This window comes from Vidua chalybeata, chromosome 3, assembly GCF_026979565.1.
Source record: "Vidua chalybeata isolate OUT-0048 chromosome 3, bVidCha1 merged haplotype, whole genome shotgun sequence".
NCBI classification, from domain to species: Eukaryota; Metazoa; Chordata; class Aves; order Passeriformes; family Viduidae; genus Vidua; species Vidua chalybeata.
The window spans coordinates 71,854,250-71,874,888 of NC_071532.1; the positions used below are offsets into that span (position 1 = coordinate 71,854,250).

At 33.8% G+C, this 20,639-nt stretch overlaps 1 protein-coding gene across 1 annotated transcript in view; it reads right to left on the reverse strand.

The window, feature by feature from the left end:
• GRIK2 (glutamate ionotropic receptor kainate type subunit 2) overlaps window positions 1–20,639 on the reverse strand; it is a 358,915-nt gene that overhangs the window by 88,971 nt on the left and 249,305 nt on the right. Inside the window, exon 16 of the mRNA XM_053937989.1 lies at window positions 2,405–2,523. Within this exon, the coding sequence (XP_053793964.1) occupies window positions 2,405–2,523 (119 nt within the window). The remainder of the gene's footprint in view (window positions 1–2,404; window positions 2,524–20,639) is intronic.

Consider the following 20,639-nt stretch of genomic DNA (forward strand, 5'->3'; position numbering starts at 1 on the left):
GCCTAGAATTCTGCAAGGGAAAAAGTAGAAAAGTACCTGTCTGATGGAGTTGCTCCTAGGCCCTGTTAATCAGACACTAAAAAAATTCCCAACAAGCCCACTATCATTAATTCTTTTTAATTGCTCTCATTTCATTTTAAAAACCAACACCAGTAAAGTCAGACAGGACTAGAAAGAAAAGAAGAGTGGAGACATTCGCCGCAGTTACCCCAGTTACCACGAGCTCGTACCTTACCAAGGACTGAAAGAAACCAAGTGCCACCTGGGCCCATGAAACAGAGCCTGGTCAGGGGCTGACTGTCATGTACCCAAGGTAACGTCATGTCCAGCACTATATCCCACAGTTTCCTGGGAGCGAGAGGTGCCAGCAAGACATGTATGAGTTGCCTCTATCATGTATCCTCCAGCACTAGGCAAATCTTTTGTAAAGAAGCAGCACTTCTTACATTGATATGAGTATGGCCCAAGCATTTCTATATTGTTTCTAGTGAAGCTATTGCTATTAGGTGAGAACTTCCATACTTTTCTGAAAGCCTAGTTTTAGATGACATTAGGTTTTTTGAGATTTTTTTTTAAACAATCATCAAAATCAAGACTGATACTGCTTCCTTGAAAAGATGTCTTTAAGGTTTATTAAAGGATGAACTGAGAAAGGTAAAACAATATAAGGCAAGGACAAAGGGTCAGCCTTAATTCTGAAAAACTAGTTTTCCTTCAAGGAAAACTATTATCCTCCAAAGTTATCTTTTAAAATGAAGGTTGGGGTTTTTTTCTTATTTTGATTCTCAAAAACAATGTTTAGATGTTACGGACTAAAATACCTTTTTCTCGCAAAAAGATGATATGAAAATTTAAATTTCTTTTCCATCATAAAAGCATAAAGCCACATAAGAAATAAAACTCAGCATTGATAGAGAAGCTGACAATCCTGAGAACTGTGAATGGAATTCAAAATACCTTCTTTCATTCAGCATCCCTTTTTTTTGATAGCTTCCTTAAAAGCAATCATTATCTTACAAACATGCATTTGGCAATTGTGTTTCAACTATATAATTTCTTGACATGTATATTGACAACCTAGTTGATAGTAAACACTTAGCCAGATATAGACGTATTTTTATTTCTGATTTGAAAACCTGATTTCTTTTTACCCATTAATTCATGTTTTTCTGAGCATAGTACTCTTCTTGCTGAGGCATTGGAGATTTTTAAAGCCTACCAACCTGATATATGACAGAATATTTACTGCATTACAGGAAAGCTTCATGAAATCATTTGATGAGTTAAAACCAGGATTTATTTATGGCTGGTGTACTTATGATGGTAAGTTTTAAAAATGATTGCTCAGGTATATCCATTAAAACAACTCTACCAATATGCACTTGTTCCTGCCAACATTTTCTATGATTTTTGGGTGGAATATGCAATGGTTATTTTTCCAGAAAGAAAAGCCATTCCTTTTAATAGTTCTTTAACAGGGCTAACAATCTTTTGTATTACACTATACTGCCCAGTGAAATGTCAGAGCAAAAAATGAATCTCTGCTATTCAAATGTGACTCATATTATATGACTGTCTTCAAATCCTTATGGAAAAGGGCAATAAAATGGTGATATATTCTTATGGTTCTATATATTTGGTATGCTTTCAAAATAAGAGGAATATGGCAAGGAAATTTCAGATTTTTAAGAATGTGCTTAAGCATTTTACTAAGACAGTTATATTTAAAACTGGATGTCGGTTTTACTCTGAGCAATATGACCACACAGCTACCAATTTTATTGTCAGCAATGGAATCAGATTCAGATTGTTGAATATAGACATTTTATTTAAATCTTTAAGAATGGTCATTCTGATTTTAAAAATATAAATTATGGCTGGACAGGATTAAATCTCCTATATTATATTATTTTATAGGTTCTAGCTACTAGATAAAATCTTTCTGTAATTGAAAGGTTTCTAGACTAAAATTAAACAAATTATAGATTTGTTTAAAATCTATAAAATATAGATTATATAAAATTATTATAGTTTCTAATTTAAAATTAAGATTAAAACATACATCAAAGTCTTACCTAATGAAACTATATTCATTTTTAGGCTGTTTAAATGGAGGGGTTTTAGGTAATGGACAGTCTAGCTCACTTAATTATGCGGTAAGGGTTTCCTGTGTAAGAAATAAATTATATGGCTATGCTGTATTTTTTTTTAAGTCTTAAATTTTTTTTATCTGTCTTCAGACTAATTTGTAAGGTATTGGGAATGCCCGGATAATCATAAAAAAAGCTGGTTTATGGCTACATGCACAGAGGCACCCATGCAAGTGACTTGCGCCAGAGAACTGTTACCCCCAGCAAAAAGTGGGACATGGTGCCCAAGAGAAAGAGCAGACTGAGTCGTATACCTTGCTGCATGAGAGCTCCAACTCCAAACCAGAAACTATTTAGCAAGGTAAAATTGTTTTCCACCACGTCTGAATCAGGGTTGCAAGGATGTGGATTATACCACTCATAGGGACTAAACCTGTGGTAATTGACAGAGAAAAAAGAACAGATTTAAAATGCAGCCATCACAAAGTCTATCCAGCAAACCTGCTGTGAAAGAAAAAGAAAAACAAGAGAGGTTATAAAGAAAATAGTGATTGAAAATCTTTATAGTGTGATTACATTATACTTAGCAGCAATATTTAAAAATAAAACAATATTGAAGATTAACATTCTTAACTGTTGCTGATACTGATAAAGTTGCATACAGATTGGCTCTGAAACGTTCCAAGTGCCACCTGTAAACATCAAAGCACTTATTCTTTTATTGACACCAATAGAATTACAGACAATTGGTCCCATTAGGTTCTTATAGCCACTGTGTCAGTGTTTTGCATCTTGAAAGAAAATTAATATGTGCCAAATCACAGAAATTAACTATAAAAAATACATCAGGAAAAATGCTTTTTTATCATCAAAATTACAAATAATGAATATAACAGAAAATAAATAGTTTGCAGTAAAAGTGACATTGTTAATCACCAAACAATACAATTCACAGTAAAAAAAATACTATAGGAAATTAAAGGAATTGCATCCTGTCCTGTGAGGTGCATAGTAGCATCCCTGGAAAGGTTTTCCAAAGGAAGCTGGGGACACTCACAAGCACCTTGCAGGGCCAGGCTCTGAGAAAAGAAAAAAGAAAAAAAAAAAAAAAAGAAAAAAAAGAAAAAAAAAAAGATAAACATAAAGGAAAAGACAATTTAATTAATTATCTCAAAAATAGATAGAACAGAGATAGTAGAAAGATGCCTGAGTCTGATAATAGATTACAAGCAGATTATATGCAATCAATCTGTTTTAATTCATGGCTTTGCAATTGCTGTGCATTTTGATAAATGCTATTTTATCAATTGTAGCTAAGACAAGCAAACATGTCTAGTTAAATTATTCTTTGTTACAGTTTCTTTTGCAAAAAAAAAATTATTTGCAGTTCTCTCTTCCTCATAGTACTTTTGGAGAACTTGAAATTTTAATTGCAATGTGCAGGATTATTCTAATCATTTAAGAGTTTTAATCACCATGCCTGGACTTGGAGGCAAACTGTTGAGAGGGACTTTTATTTTATGCTTAAATCATGTCTTCGAATCTTTAATAATGAATACAAGTGCAATATATGCATGTGCATAATATATTTGAGTGAAAAAAATGAAAATCACAACACAGTAAAATGGAACTAGCACAAGACACCAGCACAGTAATTAAAAAAATACAGATTTTAATTATTAAATAAATATTAATGTATTTTCATAATTTCTCAAATCATTAAAGCCACTCTGTTAAAAACCCTTGGATAGGCAGCCTTTTTATGAAAGAACTTTTTTGATGTATTTCATAATCAAAGCTATCTGAATAATTCATCTGTCACTTTGAAAAATAGAATTTTCTTCACAATAATATTTCAAACACATTATAATACAGAAAATCAAATGTTCCACTTTGAAGCTCTTAATGTAATGTTAAAGCACCTCTCGTCTTAAAAGTGTCTACTTGACAAAGAACTGTTTCATTTGGATCTCCAAAGTAATACTGATATGCTGTTCAAAAATGTTGATTGGGTTCTAATTAAACATTGTGACCTGAATTCTTTTATTACTTTACAGTAAAACTAGATCAGAAATTTACTGTCTCATTAAAAATCTAAGTATCTTTTATGTCATGTTGTTGTCAATCCAACAAAACCTGGAAACCAAGCACTCGGTGAAACTGAAGCAGGTTTTTATACTCTTTTGCTGAGAGACATCTGAAGATTAAATTGGAAAACACTTTTTTCTTGTGAGGACAATATTTGCTAGACAAAGCAAATATATTTTTTATTTAAATATATATTTTCAAGTGGTATTTACAGTGAATGTGAAATTATTGAACAATCTAAAACATAACTTGGTAGTTTTACCTTTTTATTCTGATGGCTTATTTAATATTTTTTATACTATTTTGAAGCACAGAAAAATTGTCCATAGTTGCAAAAAAAAGGAGGAAACAACCTACAAAACATACAAGATGGCTTTAGGAAAAAGAAACAATGCAATCTGAGTCCTATAGTTTTACAATTCTCTACTTATGAAGTAAGGAAAATTAATACTGGTTTCTTACAGATAAATATTGTTCCTCCTTATTTTAAGGATGATCTACGATATTATATTGTCAGGTGTATGAATCTTAAGGTATGGATCCTTTAATCAATTTTTTGTATGTACTGCATATGTGTATAAGTTTCATGCTGTTTAGCCTAATGCAATGAATGTTCATAAATCACAGAGTTACAGGCTCACCTAGCAGGTTTTCTAAGCCAGGATCCCACTCAGGGCAATGTCCATTATTTCACAATAAGGGACTGTTCAGTCAGGTCTCAAAAACATACAAAGACAAGAATTCCACAACTTCTTGGGAAAATTATTCCTATGTTTAGTTATCATAACAACGACTTTTTTTTTTTCTTTAAGTCAAGCTAGAACCTCCCTTGTTTCCAAGTGTAAAGAACAACATCTTTTTTATCAGCTTCTCTTATTAGAAAGTGACTGCTAAGAAAATTCCTTCTGCCTGATCCTCGAACTGCTCACAGTATTTAAACTATATTATCAGAATGATCACTTTCCTTGATTAATGGACTACCTTCCTACTAATTTAAATGCAGAACACTTGCTCAATCAAGAACAAGCATAAAGCAAAAAGAGAACTTCAGTGAACGGATGCAATTTTGAAGATTGATTTTTCTGACCACTGATAGCAGGTATTCTTCCCATTTACCCATTTCTATTAATGTTTATACTAACATTTCAGATATAATCTCTTAATCTCTAACACCTTCAGGTATTTGAAATACTTGAAAAAAATAGACTATAAAGGAACTTTACAAGACCTGAGTTTCAGTTTTCCTAATTGCTGCTACCCACTGAAAAGGCACAAGTACTCTCCAGAAATTATTGGCTAGTATAGGTAATGTTTAAAAGTCAGCTATCTCAGCGATCCACAGGCAGGAAAGATTTGTGCTAAATTTAATTCCACTTTAGTAATATAGCATGATAGTAGAAATTAAAATTAGCATGCCCAATGATCAGACAGACCTACTTCAGAACTGCAAATTATTTGAGACAGATTGCAATTTATTATACTCTGTATTCACACAGCATTTGAAATAATACTGTAGAAGCCCAGAAGACACGGGATCTCATGTATGCGTTTCAAACACCAATAGCTGAATAGACATGGAGCCAACCAAGGATTGTTGCTAAGAACATGTTGTGGTAAAGAACATGATGTGACTGGAGAAGGAGTACATGGCAGATTTGGCAGAATTTTTTTGGACAAAAGTCCTTGTTCTGGCTCCTGAAATAAACACAATGCAGTACAGTTCAAGCACAGGACAGAGGTCAAAAAGTAGGCATGGACTATTGATCAAAGGCTGACCCAGTACAGGTGGATCAAGACCACCAAAGACCTCCAAAGCCCTCAAAACTATTTTCAGAAAGGTCTGGAAGAACAATCTGCACCTGATAATTAATCTGTATAGAAATCAAGAAACTCCTCTGCAGGGTGGGGAAACATAGCTATAAAAAGGTACCTCCATGAAGCCCAGACGGCGTCCATAGGACCCCGGACACCCTACCAGCTGGATCAGTGCTGGAGCCAGGACTGGTGATCTTTTTAGTCTCCTTGAGTCTCTTTGAGTTCAGAACCCTTCATAATATTAACTGATTAACTGTGATCTACTGCTAGCATTTCTACTTCCCTTTTTATTTAGGAGCTTGATTTTGTGCATTCCTGGCATAGGGAGTCTTGTGATGATGTTACAAGATTCTGTTAATTCTTGACCTGCAGGCACCCACTCCTCCCTTCCAGTGTCCAGTTTGATACAAGCCCAGGATGAGACATGATTTATTCTGGATATACTAGAACAGTTTCTACAGTTTTGGACTGTAAATAAAAAAACAGTCTCCTAGGGAGCCACAGGACTCAGTCTAGATGAGCTTAGATGTGATTGTAAACACGGGGTATTTGTACACCCACTACACTCAGAGCAGTACATCCTGTCACACATTGACTGCTGCTTTCAGTTGCTTTCATAAAAGGTGTGGTCTAGCATGTTCTATACAAATCAACTCAATTAAAAGATGTTGAGAATGTGTAAAGGGTATCCTCTACCAGTTTCAACAGTTCTCAAATCAAAACCTGTCAGTTCATCTCTGATGATAGTATGAAGATTGCATTATGTTTTGAAAGCAAATTAATAGATATGCTTAATACAGACTGTAATATCTGGAAATAAAGACATTTTTAATTTAAGTTGTATCTTCTAGAGAGCAATGCCACTCGATAAAAAGAGGAGAAAACCCCAAACTGCAATTTAAAGGGAAGAGAAAATGGACTAGTGGAGTAATATTTGTAATTAAATTTTCATTACACCAGAACACAGCTGCCTAGGAATATTACACAGAACTGAATTTAAACCAGTAGGGATATTCCTTGTGGTAAAAAGGTGGCTTGCACCCATTTGTAATACATACAGGCCATTCGAGTTTTATGTGTTGCTTTCAGATATTTGCTAAACAGGTATAAGGTACTGTCATTCAATCATATTCAGCATGGTACCTGTTAAATTTTTATAGAGAACTTTTCCATATGGTCTAAATCAACTTTTTTATTTTTTTTTTTTTTTTAATGACTTTATTGTTATTTGTTACTTTACTTTTGTCCCTCAGGATCAAAAAAAAAAAAACAAAACAAAACACAAGGGACTTTTAAAACACAGGTTCATACTCAATATTTAGCTAAAAATCCATGAGAGTTATCAGCTACCATTATAGCACCTGGACTTTAATTCTTACTTAAAAATTCATACTGCCAAAATTTTTCTTCCTTATCTCTGACATGATACTGCTTTCTGTTCTGACCCAAATAGGAGTTATGTAACAACTGTGGAAAGGCTAAAAAAAATCTGTGTTCTACAAGATGGTTTGAAATTACAAGACAACCATCAAATGCAATAAACTTAATTCTTGGTCTGATGCATTCAGATAGAATACTTCCCTATACTCATGGAATTATGAATATAAACAAAGGAAATTAAAAAAACATGATTACAAAGAAGTATGATGCAAATATAATTTAAGGGACTAATGAGATTATTTACTGGTAGTTGTGCTTAGTTTATTTAGATTTATTTAAATTTATTTTTCAATGATATTTCAAACACCATGTAACTATAGTTCTTTTTAAATGAACATGTAAATAAATTAGGACCAAACAGTATTACAAAAATATTATCTAGAGCATGATGTGACCAACACATTCCTCATAGCTCAGCAATATATGCCACAGACACAGCACAAAATTACACTGTGCATACTATTCCAGCATTATTTCAAACCTGTCAAATTTTCTCACTTTTCTCTGCATCAGGCCTATGAAGAAAAGTAAAGAAAATATGATTACCCACTTCTATGCACATAGACATTTCTTTTGCAGTCAGACCAAGAAGTGAGCAGACAAGATTTACTGCAAAATCATTAGCACAAAGATTTCACAAGCTGTAAAGCTTCGTCTAATGACCACAAATTGATAAATCAAAAGAATCGTAGCCCATCTTCTTTATGACCTGTGAGCACACAGATCCAGTGCTGAGTATCGCTGAACATAGCAAACTATCAGCTCTAATCTCAGCTCTAGCAAATTGCACATTCTCCCATTCACTAGAGCAGACTGTAAGAATGATTCTTCGAGTCACTGTTTTACAGGGTTTCTGTGCAGGAATACACCCTCAATCCATACCTTGCTGCATAAGAACTGACAAATAACAAAATTTTGAAACTTTTTCAAGAACATCCAGGATGCTTTATCATAACATACCGCACATTAAGAATAGTATGTTACTACTTCTCTTTATTAAAGTCTCCATTTCTTTTTTTTCCTAAATTATGGCTTTTAATAAAACTGAGATTTTTGTTTGGCTCCTTCATTGTCTCACCATGTGAGACAATGGTCAATTCATTGTCACACCTGATGACTTCTGGACTGTAAACAAAGATCGTAATTACCAGCACCCCTGCCCTGCTCAGATACATTTCTCAGTACAGTAATTGCCTTGCTTGCACTGTGGTCATCTTCCACATCATCTTCCATGGTATATATATGTGTATATATATATATATATATATATATATATATATATATATATATATATTTATCTGCCATGCTTTTGCTGCTTTCTGAAAAGAACTAATTGCCTAATACCTCTTTTATACACAAATTAAATCCCTATCTAAAGCAGTTGCATTGGATCATCACCTCTCCAATGACTAGAAATTCAACGTAAAGGAATTTTTGTGTTGCTAAAATTATCTATAAATCTTCTAAATTTGGGTGATATAATTCAATCTAAAGTCTAGAAAGGCACAAGGTTCATGTGTAAATTCTATACACACTTTACAGGATTTTGTTTTATATGTTTATCCCCATATACCTTTAAATTGCTTATAGGCACTATTAATTTTAAACATCAACAGGACTCTGTTAAATCCCATTGAGTCAGAGATAAAATACAAATACATAAGCTGCTGCAGGATCAGAACAAAAATCTTCATTATATGAATGAATATATCTTGTCCCATTTTTATACAACTTACTCTTCCTGGCTAAATTAAAAAAAAGACAAAAAAGACCAAACACAGTTAGCTTATAAGCAAATAATATAAAAATTCTTCATAAATTTCTACTATAAGCAACATGAATCATACAGGAGTAATATAACCCAGCAACACGGAATACTTGGTGATTTTTTGAATTTGTCAATTTTTATTGCTGTATTAGCTACTAGTCCTGCTCTAAAATCCAAAGAAATATAGGCTAGGGAGCTACAGAAATGTGTAGATAAATCATAGGTCAAATCAGAACCAAAACTATAAAGGCTGTTTTGTTTGATGAAGATTAATTTTAAAAATTATATTAAAATTCTTAACTATTATGTGATAATTATAATAACTTTATGATAACTGAAACGTTTTTACAGATGTGAATTAAGAGTTTATTAAAATTCATTACTATTCTGGATTAAAGACATAGTATATTACCGTAATAATTAAAGATTAATGTATGATGGAAATAAGTGTAGAAGATACAACCTAATTTTTGAAGCACTAGTCAAGTTCTTATTGCTTAATTTATTATATATGCTGGTTTCAGTTATTACATAACTTTTTAGTTTCCAGAATATTAGTGCATCGAGAAGAAGTGTTGATAGAGTTAAATATTAAGTGACAGTGAAGAATCTGAAGAAAACTTATTTTAAATTACTATCTTTTAATGCATGTGAACTTCACAATGATTGTAGACTTCTCCCACAATCAATGTGTCCTGACTGCTGCTAAATAAATTGAAGTTTTACAAAAAATATTCTAGGAGATATTCTGAGATATCTCAAGTATGGTATGGTAGGGGAGATGCTAAAAGAGTTGCTTCCATTTTAGTTTTCACAACCTTTACTGAGTTCTGAGTGACAATTCAGAAAACTAGAGTATTTGTTGTGTTAGAAAGCATTTGGCCCCCTTTTTGGAGATATAGGTAAAATTATGTCTCCAACATCATTTTCCCCTTTGTAGGTTTTGCTCTTTAAGCTCTTAGCATACCTGAGAATCTTTGAGTCTTCATCTGTATTCCTTCATTCCTCTAACTTGATAGTAATAATTAGGTGCTATTTCAAAAAACAGATTATTCATAATATTTCTAATATTTTTAATTTGCATTTTCCTTCCAAGTAGCCTACATTTAGCTGTTTCATATAACATTCCTACATCTTTACCAGAAAACATTATTATTGTTTACCAATATATGTCCTTCCTAAGTATGCTGAGAAAAAAATTGAAGAAATAAAAAATTTACAACTTTGGAAAAACCTCATCCCTATTTTTAGAAATACTTAAATTTCAAGCAACCTGTAAATTCTTTTTTACTGGGATAGAGTCAATTTTCTTCCTAGCAACTGGTATAAGCTGGTATGAAGTTCAGATTTGGATGTACTATGGTAGCAGTGTTGATAATATACTGATGGTTTTAGAGGTTACTAAGTCATATTTATATGACTTCATCTTTTTCTGCCTTCAGGAGTGCCATGGCCTTACACATCCTTTTCTCATTATTTTTAAGCTCATCTTGAGGGATGACTGTCCCAAGCCTGCAGCCATACAACAGAAAACATTAAGAAACAGAGGCCTGAGCATCATGCTTTGTCCAAGGATGCATACTGTGTGCCTCTGATTAACAGTGCTGAGCCTTCTAGTGCGTCCTGTGCTTAACAGAACAGAAAACCTCTTTTAAACATACCTAGTGACTAACCAGACAGCTAAGCGACTTCTGGATTACAGGCCCTCCTCAGCCTGAGCAGTTTTCAACTTGGTTTCTGACATGGAGGGCACTTCTGTCAGAGGTTAAAATCTAGGATAAAAGTTCAACTACTGAACCTTAGGGGGTAGCAATAAAAAGGGCGGCTAAAGAAGATGGAAAGGGGAAGTTGGGGGAAGTGTATTGGATATAAATTGCAAGGACTTATATGTGAGCAAGAAGTGAGAGAGAAACCATTATGTACAGACTACAAATTGCCCCTCAAGCTCCCTTCTCTGTCTGGGGGTGGGCAGAGGAACCTGGAGTGAAGGAGTAAAGTAAAACTTGGAAAAGGGGGTAAGAAAGGTGTTGTCTCAGTATTTCTGAGGTGTTGAAGAAACATGTTGTCTGTATTTCTTACCTTCTGAATTTTTTTCAGCCCCTGACAACAGCTGGTAAGCAACTCCCTGCCTTTATCTCAACCCATGTGCATGCTCATCCTATTTTCTCTCCTTATCCTGCTGCAGAAGGGATTGAGTGTCTAAGCAAACATTTGAACCTCAAGGTTCAAGTCAAGGTTAACTCCCCAAAACAGAATTGTCTTACTTCCTATATTAAGAATCCTCCTTTTGGAGATGAGATTTGAGTTCTGGTCAACAGTTTGAGCACCTACCCTCACACAACACAAAAAACCTGTCCATGCCCCATTCAGGAGCTACAATAAGGCTTAAATGGTAACTAACAGTCGCCCTAGAGTTGTTCTACAAAGCTATATTTACATATCCAGCAAAAGAGAAAGTCTAAAATGTGCCTCCACATAGATTACACTGATTAGTTATCATCTGAATATCTTTTGATGGCTAGAAGGTCACAAACAAAAGAGCATGCACACAAATATAGACTCTTATTTTCTATACACAATTACTTCCCTTTATCACCTCTTTTACTTCTGCTAAATCTTAGACACAACACTTCATCTTTCAGCTGACTCTTCAGATACTTCTGGAATACTTACAGAAGCTTAAAAAATGTCATATACAAATGGAACAGTCATACTATGAAGATATGCATGGAATGAACCTAAGTAACCCTGTAATCTCAGTGCAACCCTGTTCAGCTTCCACCCTTCCACACTATTTCTTCTGCTCACTTGTTTTGTCATGTCTAAAATTAGACTTGTCTGCTTCTCCAGGAAAAAACATGCCTTATTTGCTTTGTAAAGTCTGTACCATATCTAGTCCTGGATGAGAAATCTCTGCTTCAGTTCATGATACTTTTTTTGTTCTCAAATAAAACTTAATCTGAATAAAGAAAAATAAAATCTTTCAAGTTGAGAGCCACAACCTGTTGTGTTTGTAGAAGTGTACTCCAGAGAAGTACTCATGTAGACTTTCTTAGCTTTTAGCTCTTCTGTACACATCAACTTCTGCCCACACTCAGAGATAAGTACTTGGCTAAATGAATTAAATCTCTATTGCATCACTAGTATTTACCAGGGAGTAGAGAAAGGCAAAATTCAAGTTCTTGAATTTTCTTCAGTCAGAAACTGACACGAACAGGACAAAAAGTTTTACTCCTTTTCAAGGGGCACCTCTTTCTCATTCCATTGCCCTTTTATTTTTATTAACGTAGTAATAACTTCTCCTACATAGAAATCAAACTTTACCAGCTCATGGTTAACATGTGAAGACAGCAATAAAGAGCAGAAAAAAATTTTAGCAGGAGAGTGTTTTCAGACACAGTGTTACTCCCTGTATTGCCTTTTTATTTATTCAAACCTTTTTGTTCAGAGTAATTGCAGCTTTCTGTATCCTAGAGTGAGACATTTCAACCTGTTCTTCTCTCAAAGAACACTTAATAGCTTAACACAAAAAGTGCTAAATATTTCCCTTCTTATTCAGTAGTCCTGCCATACACCCTGTAATAGAACTGGAGCTTCACATCAATTTTTAGTTAAGGCTCTGTAAGATTATACAATTGTAATCTCCTTTATCCACTTATAAAACGTAAACTAGATAGAAAACTATACCTTTCTTGGCTCACACTACAATAAACTCAGAAGAGTCTCTAAAGATCATTGTTTGTAAAATATTCTTATTTCCTTTTTGCCAAAAAGACAGGAGATATGCTCCTGTATCCCAGTCTTTATTGATCAATTCAAACTCTTAACAAAAACATTAGTGACCACCCCAAACTATGCCTACAGTACATTATATGTTTTTAGAGAGCTTCCTGCCAAGTATTGACAAGCACATGTCTTTTGATTAAAATACTTTAGACAGCTTTGCTGGCCCGAAGTGATGTTACACAGAGAAGTAATTTCTATTTCCCTAAAGGGTCACACTGGACAGATAATATACTTATTGAACTTCAGAGGTGATTATGGCTATACATTATATAAGGCCTCGATTCCCTGGGCTCGGTAGCACTGTACAGTATCATTGCTACTGGAAGGAATTAGTAAAGCATTTTAGAAGGTGTTTGCCAAAGGAAGAAAGTGTTTAAGGATCTTTTTCCTTCTCAGAGAAAAAGAAGGCATTATACTGTGTGTAACTATGAAATCCAGACTCAAATTTGCAGAGACTCAATTCAAAAATGTGGTAATTAGTTTATTTAGCAATTTGAAATAAAGGTTGACCTTTGTTTAGGAGTGAGAGGGAGTAAGGGGGAAACCTAATTTCTCTGTGGAATTACCTAAAAGGAGGTTGTAGGAGGTGTAGTCTCTTCTGCCATATCTCAAGTGAAAGAACAAGAGGGAAGGGCCTCAAGTTGTACCAGTGGAGGTTCAGGTTAGATATTAGAATTTTTTTTTTCACTCCAAGAGTGCTTAGCCATTGAAATAAATTGTCCTCGGATGTGGTGGAAACACCATCCCTGGAAGTGGAAGTGTTTAAGAGACATCTAGATGTGGCATTTGAAGATAGAGTTTTGGGGTGATTTTGATAGTTCTGGGTTGATCGTTGGATTAGATGATCTTGAAGGTCTCTTCCAACCTTGACGATTCTGAGTACGGGATATTTTGGTATTTTTAGAAAAAACATAAATTACTCTATTTAAATGTGAAATTAAAATCAGTAGTAAAATTAAATCAATCTTTTTTATAACTGCACGGTTAAATCATAAAGCAAATCATATATTGTTCTGCTTGTGACCTGAATATGCATAAGAGATAATGATTTTGTTAGAAACCTGATTTCAGGAGGAGTGAGGGGATAAGGCAGTGTAGCTAAGAACATTCTTCTGCATCATATGTATAAAAATATGTACTAAATGAAGTACTTTTAATGCAGGAGATAATAAATCTTTCTGAAATGTACCTGTGCTTATATATGGGTACAATATAGTACATTAAGGTATAATTTATGTTCTATCAATCACTCATGAGTGAAGAATACTGTTTAAAATTTTTTTCATCTTTAATTCTTTCCAGTTGGGCACAAGAGATAAAATTTCAGGTATGCTGTATTCTGGTGTGAAATATTCTAAAAGCTCATCTTCCTAATTATATCAATTACAATAGGTACCAGCCAGAAAACTCTCATCTCTTATGTTAGGATTTTACTCTAATCTTACAGTTTGTCTACTGTGTTTCTATATTATAACAATTACTTCACTGCTGATTTTATGGGTTAGTTTTATAACTTTAAAATAATTTAATGACTATAGTGTCAAATTTATAATAGACAATCTGCCAGTAGAAGATCTATTTTTAAAAAGACCATAATTTTAGAAAAAATATTTTAATGTTGATGGGTTTCTTAAACATGTTATCTCTGGAAAATTACTCAAATATCTCTAAGTGGGTCTGAGTAACTTCAGCAAAAACCACTGAGAGTATGTTCCTTCATACATTGTGTGGAACTTTTTGGGAACTGCAAAAAACAATCACAATTCCTGATTTCTTTGTTTCTGAGATATTGCAAGGTGTAGCTGTCCTAAAGGTAAACTTGAATACACAGAAAGCATGGTCATTCTTAAATGACCAAAGCATGGTCATTCTTATCAAATTTTCCTATTGATAGCCTACTACAAAATAAGAATCAATCACATCAGAACTGGAGGGATCAGACCTTTCCACTATTTTCCCTTTGAAGAGCGTTATTATCTTTGATAAAATTATTGCTATTTTGACAACTAAGAAAAAAATGACAAAAGCATACCATACATTTAAAGATGAAAAATCCGCACCCCTGTTAACATTAGTAGCTCTTCTTGTATTTCCTTTCCCACCTTACAGATGAAAAATTAGGATTTGATCAGCATGGATTTTACATCCATTAAAGCTGTGCACTATGAACCATTGAAATATGCAGACTTTGCTCTCTCCTGACTAATAAACCCATAGTAATTTATACAAGAACCGTGTCAAGTATGGATAAACTCAAAGTTACACAGGTACAAATGTACTCAGTTGAGTCCTGGCAAGGTAATATGTCTTTAATGGTCATTAGAAAACACAGTTATCTTTGCTAAGATTTATTTCCTTTACCCTTACAAAAAAGGAAATTGTATAAAAAGAAATTAACCCAAAGGTAAGATTTCTTCATCTGTGATAGCACAGGCTACAAAAGAAAATGAGGGTGTTGAATTTTCTAGCCATATCTTTTTTGCTCCTGCTTACATTAACACTCTATATCCCCAAACTGAGTAAATAATTCACTGAGCTGTAGTGCTCCAACAGTTTGAGCATAAATGGATATTGTTTTTTTAGTATATTGTAAAACAAGAAAACAATTGAAAATACTTTGCATTCTCACCACTATATCTCATGGAAATACTAAACAAATGATCAGCATTTACAAAAAAGCCAGATATTCAATATGAATCCAGAAGATATGAATATAATTTAAAACCAGTTCTGACCACATTTGAATGAACTCCAACTGTTTAGGTTACCTGACAGGATAACTAGCAGTCTTTAGGCCACTCCTAATATGGAAAGAAGACAAACCCCCGCAAACCAATGTCTCTATAGAGAGTCTTGCATACAAGAATTTGTAAGGATGCTGTGGTGTGCTTAAAGGAATTCAAAGCATGTTGTGGATTAGACCAACTGCAGAGATAAGTCTGCAGTTTCCCAAGCTACATAAATTTTTTATACAATGATACATATATAAATAAACAATAGGACCATTTGATGAAAAGTAGAATTAACTTGAAAAAAGAAACAAAATGGGCAAGGGAAAGTAAAATTTTTAATGTAGACTGCAACAACAACTGTCAGCTGATAAAAAAAAAAAGGAAAAATCTCAGAAGATGTGGGATACAGCTGTGCATTCCTAACTGATTTATCTGACACAGAAATTTTATCCAAGTAGATAAAGAGGAAAATCCTAATTTATTCAGTCTTCATTCTGTCTTAAAAAGTAGCATCAACCTAAGAGCAACTGTTCCTATACCTGATGCAATTCATAATAACTTCAAAGTTTATCCATTTTTCATAGTAAAGAAACCCATACTTACACCAGAAATAGTTAAGAATACCAGAATCCTACTATTTTTCCAGTTAAACATAACAAGGGAAGAGAGATGGAAGAATAATTGAATTAACTGTTCCAGAACCCTCTTCTGATAAGTTTTAATTCATATAAAAAATAAGAAAAAACATACATTTACATATAAAATGTACAGCTAATAGTGTTAGCAGTTAGCAGGCAGACATGCTAGGGAATGCTACAGACCTGAAGACCACAACAGAGCTCTGTTATGTTTCTTGTTTCACCAGGGTTGTGAGATTCAAACAGAGAAATACCTGTCTGATGAAGATATAACAACTTAATCAATGCTTGTAGAAGTCCAGAAAAGCTATCACCAAGCACTCTACACATTCCTGGCAACTGAATCTATATAAAAAAAGTCTACATTATGTCACTAAGCTTTTGTATGTGTTTCACTTAGGGTAGTATACCCACTTACAGAAGTCTATTGCACTCCCCCTCTGAAGTGAGGAGTGATTCGTGATGAATCAAGGCTGACCTTTATAATAAGACATTGTGTATAATCACTCCTGCCTGGTACCTATCAATGAAGTAAAATTACTGTTGACAGCCATCTTAGTTTGACACATTAGAATTTGTTCTTGGTCAGTCCAGGAATTTTCTGTAAACAGGATAATATAAAGAATTCTGTGATGAAAATATTAATGGACATGTCAACATTATTGCATCATAGAACACCATCTCTCTCCACTTGGAGAATGTTACTCTTTTTGGTATTGACTGTTGAATATTGTTCAAGTGATGCTCATCTAACATAAACTAGATTTATACTAAGAGGGTCCACGAGGGAAACCCCACTTGATACTGATTAGTTCTGAAAATTTAGTTAAGCAAAACTCTTCTCTAGTCATTGTTTCCTTTAAAGACTGACTATTATAGCATAGTCAAAAGACAGGCGTAAAATATTCAGGGAAAAAAAAAGGAGTGTCTCATTCTAAAGTTAGTTTTAGTAAATAGATAGAGAAAGATTGTAGAGACAGATCTCTTCACCAGGCCACATTCAAAGGAAATCCTTGATGTCTAGAAAAGGAAAATGTCACTTCTATCTTCAAAGAAGGTCAGGGAGGAAGATGCATAGAATTACAGACCAGTAAATCCCACCTCAGACTCTGGGAAGATAATGGGGAAAATCCTCCTCAAAACCACTGCCAAGTAGAAAAGACCAAGGTGTTTCAGAACAGCAAAATGAGGTTTACAAGGACAATCATATCTAACCAGCTCAAGTATTTTCAGTAATAAAAAGATTAACTTTGTGATTAAAGAAAGAGCAGGAGATGCAAACTTGATTTTAACGACTGTTTATCAGTGTCCTATAGCAAATCTAGGGCCAAATTGGGAAGGTAATGCCTGGATGCCAGTAGATTGCAAGGTAAAGAAAAAATTTGCCGCATTTTCATCTTGGAGAAGAGTGGAAATACTTCAAAATTTAGTTGACAGCCAGTAATGGAAAGTATTTCTCATTGGGTTGATATAGGAGCCAAAGCTGTCAAAAGCTTCATTAGGAACCTGGATAGTGGAATGGACTATACACCTCAGCAACTTTCAGCCTGAGTGTCAAGTGATTGCTCCTGCCCATTGGACAGTCATGAGGCTACATCTGGAGTACTGTGTCCAGTTTTGGGCCACCTGTGCCATAAAAATAAAAGTTCAGAGTCCAGCAGAATGAGAGATCTGCAGAAATAATAATAGGGTAAAATCTACTTTCTGTGTTCAGCTCTCTGAACAGTGGATGGACTCATATCCTTCTTGAAGAAGTACAGAGGAAAGACAAAAGTCAGAAAAAGGAGTTTTCTCTGCATGTAAGAGTTTTTCACAGTGAGAATACTTAAGTGCAGAAACACATTAAAGAGAAGTTATGCCATCTCTGTCTTTGGTGATCTCAAAAACTTGACTTGGGCACAGCATTGGGAAACATACACAGTTACCCCTGCTTTCTGTTATGGAGTGTTGGGGATTCACATGCATGACAACAAAGTGTCTCTTCCAACTCAGTCTATTCTATAATTCTATCTTGTTCTCTAGGAGAAATATATTTACACAAGAGGACAAGACCTAGGTGAGCAGCCTTTGCTAGTACTGCTCTAGTGGGACTAAAAGTTGCTATTCAACTTGTCTGAAGGAGTTAATACATGTTTTCCTTATGTACAAGGGTGTAGAATATACACAATATGTGCATATTCTAGTTTTAAGCATGAGCTGTAATTGTGGGCTTTGTAATGGAACAGACATAGCCAAGAAAATTATTAGAGCCTGGCTACTTTAACAGGTTTGACCCCTAAAGTATTAAAAGATTTACAGCTTTCATTTTCCAAAGCTTGATATGAGATATTTCCAAAGGATCAGGTAATATTTTTAAGGTTTTTAATACAGGATTTTTATGCTTTCTAAGGCAGCCATCTTAGAAATCAGGAACATACAATAATTACTTTTTATCTAGAAATATACATTACTTAGTATATCAATTTATATAAGAATATGTATTGCTTAGCACATGCAAAAATATTATTATAAAAATTAATTATACTAAGAAAAATTTCTGCAAGTTTACACATGAGAAACAAATCTTTTATTATGTGTGTATGAGAGGGAAAATAAAGCTTATTGTTCATTCAACCAGACAATTATTGCTAATATTTATCTACATAGAAACTAATCTCTTAGGAGCACTGTTCTGTTTTGAGCATAACAGTTCATGTGCAAGATAAAAACCATATTTATGATGAAAACACTCCAAGTTTGTAACATCTGAGTTTATAAAGTTAACAAGTATGGTCTCAGTAATAAACATTAAGTCCATTCACAGATTATCTAATAACCTAAATACATGTTAGCAATTTGAATCAAAGAAGTCCTTTCTTCCTCTATTTCAAAGCATTTCCAGCATTATCCTTTAATGCCTACTAAATACCCAGTCCCAAAGCTGAAATTATTTCTTGCTGAAGACTATTTCTTCTCCTGGTTTTATTTTTTTTACTTTTTTATTTTGAATTCTGTTTATTTTCAGTAGCCTCTAACAAGCAACTAGTTTTCTACTAAGAATTTTGAAGCAAGATAATTAATTTATAGAAGGTAAGCAGGCAATAAAATGCAGCATTTCAATCTGTGACACAACAAGCAGATACTAAATATCCCAAGGTAGCTTTTACTTAGGCTAAATGGGCTGTGCTGCAAGTATGCATTGCAAGCAGTCTAGCAATTGCTACAGGTCACTTTTTCTTTTTGAGTAGTAATCATTATAATGTCCAGCATACTTGCCCAGTATACCTCTGGACTATCTGACTTTGTTTTCATTTATCAGCTGCACAGTGACTTTGCTTCCAGATGTGAAATTAAGAATACAGACCCCAATCAAACCAAATAAATAATCATTTATTAATGCCAGGCAGGTCACTACATTCATTTGCATATCCTCTTTTTGTATGTTCAATTGACTGTAAGGTCAAATCCATCTGTTTAAGCTACCTTCACCAAATTTAAGTTAACACATAATATTGTGTCATAAGGATAATTTAAGAATATTCATCATCATTAGTATTGGCTGCAGAGGATAACTTAAGAAACAAACAAACAAACATTAAAAAAGTGTAATTGTATTCCCTTATCCTTACTATGGTGTGGAATACATGATGTGAATTTTGCCATTGATATCAGCAGTTCTTTTAACTTCTCACATGGCTGTATTTTCAGACTATGTTCTTCCTGTAATACTTTGAGAGAGTTATTCTTCTTGCTGTGAGCATGCAATGCTCTGTGCATTGAATGATACATTTTACAAATGTAAAATAGATAAGCCACTGATACAGCATAGATACCAAAAAAAGATATTCTGTATGAATCTAGGTTCATTCAATGTGTATCTTAGTAAGAAATATTCAAAAATTCTCCAAGAGATTTATGCAAAATCATGAAAGGTATTTAAACTTGCTTCTTTCTTATATTTCTTTTGCAAGCATAAAGTTCTGTTTGCTTTGTTCAATCCATTATATTTAAATAAACTTGCAGTATTTTCATTTTGTGTTTATCACTCATCTCAAGAAACAATCACAACCTGAAACACGATAGCTTTCTTATTACTTCTGTTGATTTAGCTTTCCATCCATATTAATTTCTAAAATAAGAGAAACTTTTCCCATCAGAAAAAACTGCTTGATGATCAAAGAAGCAATTCAGCTACTTTACAACAAGAACTGTCTTTTCGTTTATATTTTACTTGCTTGCAAATAATTCCTGCTGGGCTCCGGGCTATAGGGTGCTGTAAACAAATTACTACATGCAAAGAGAT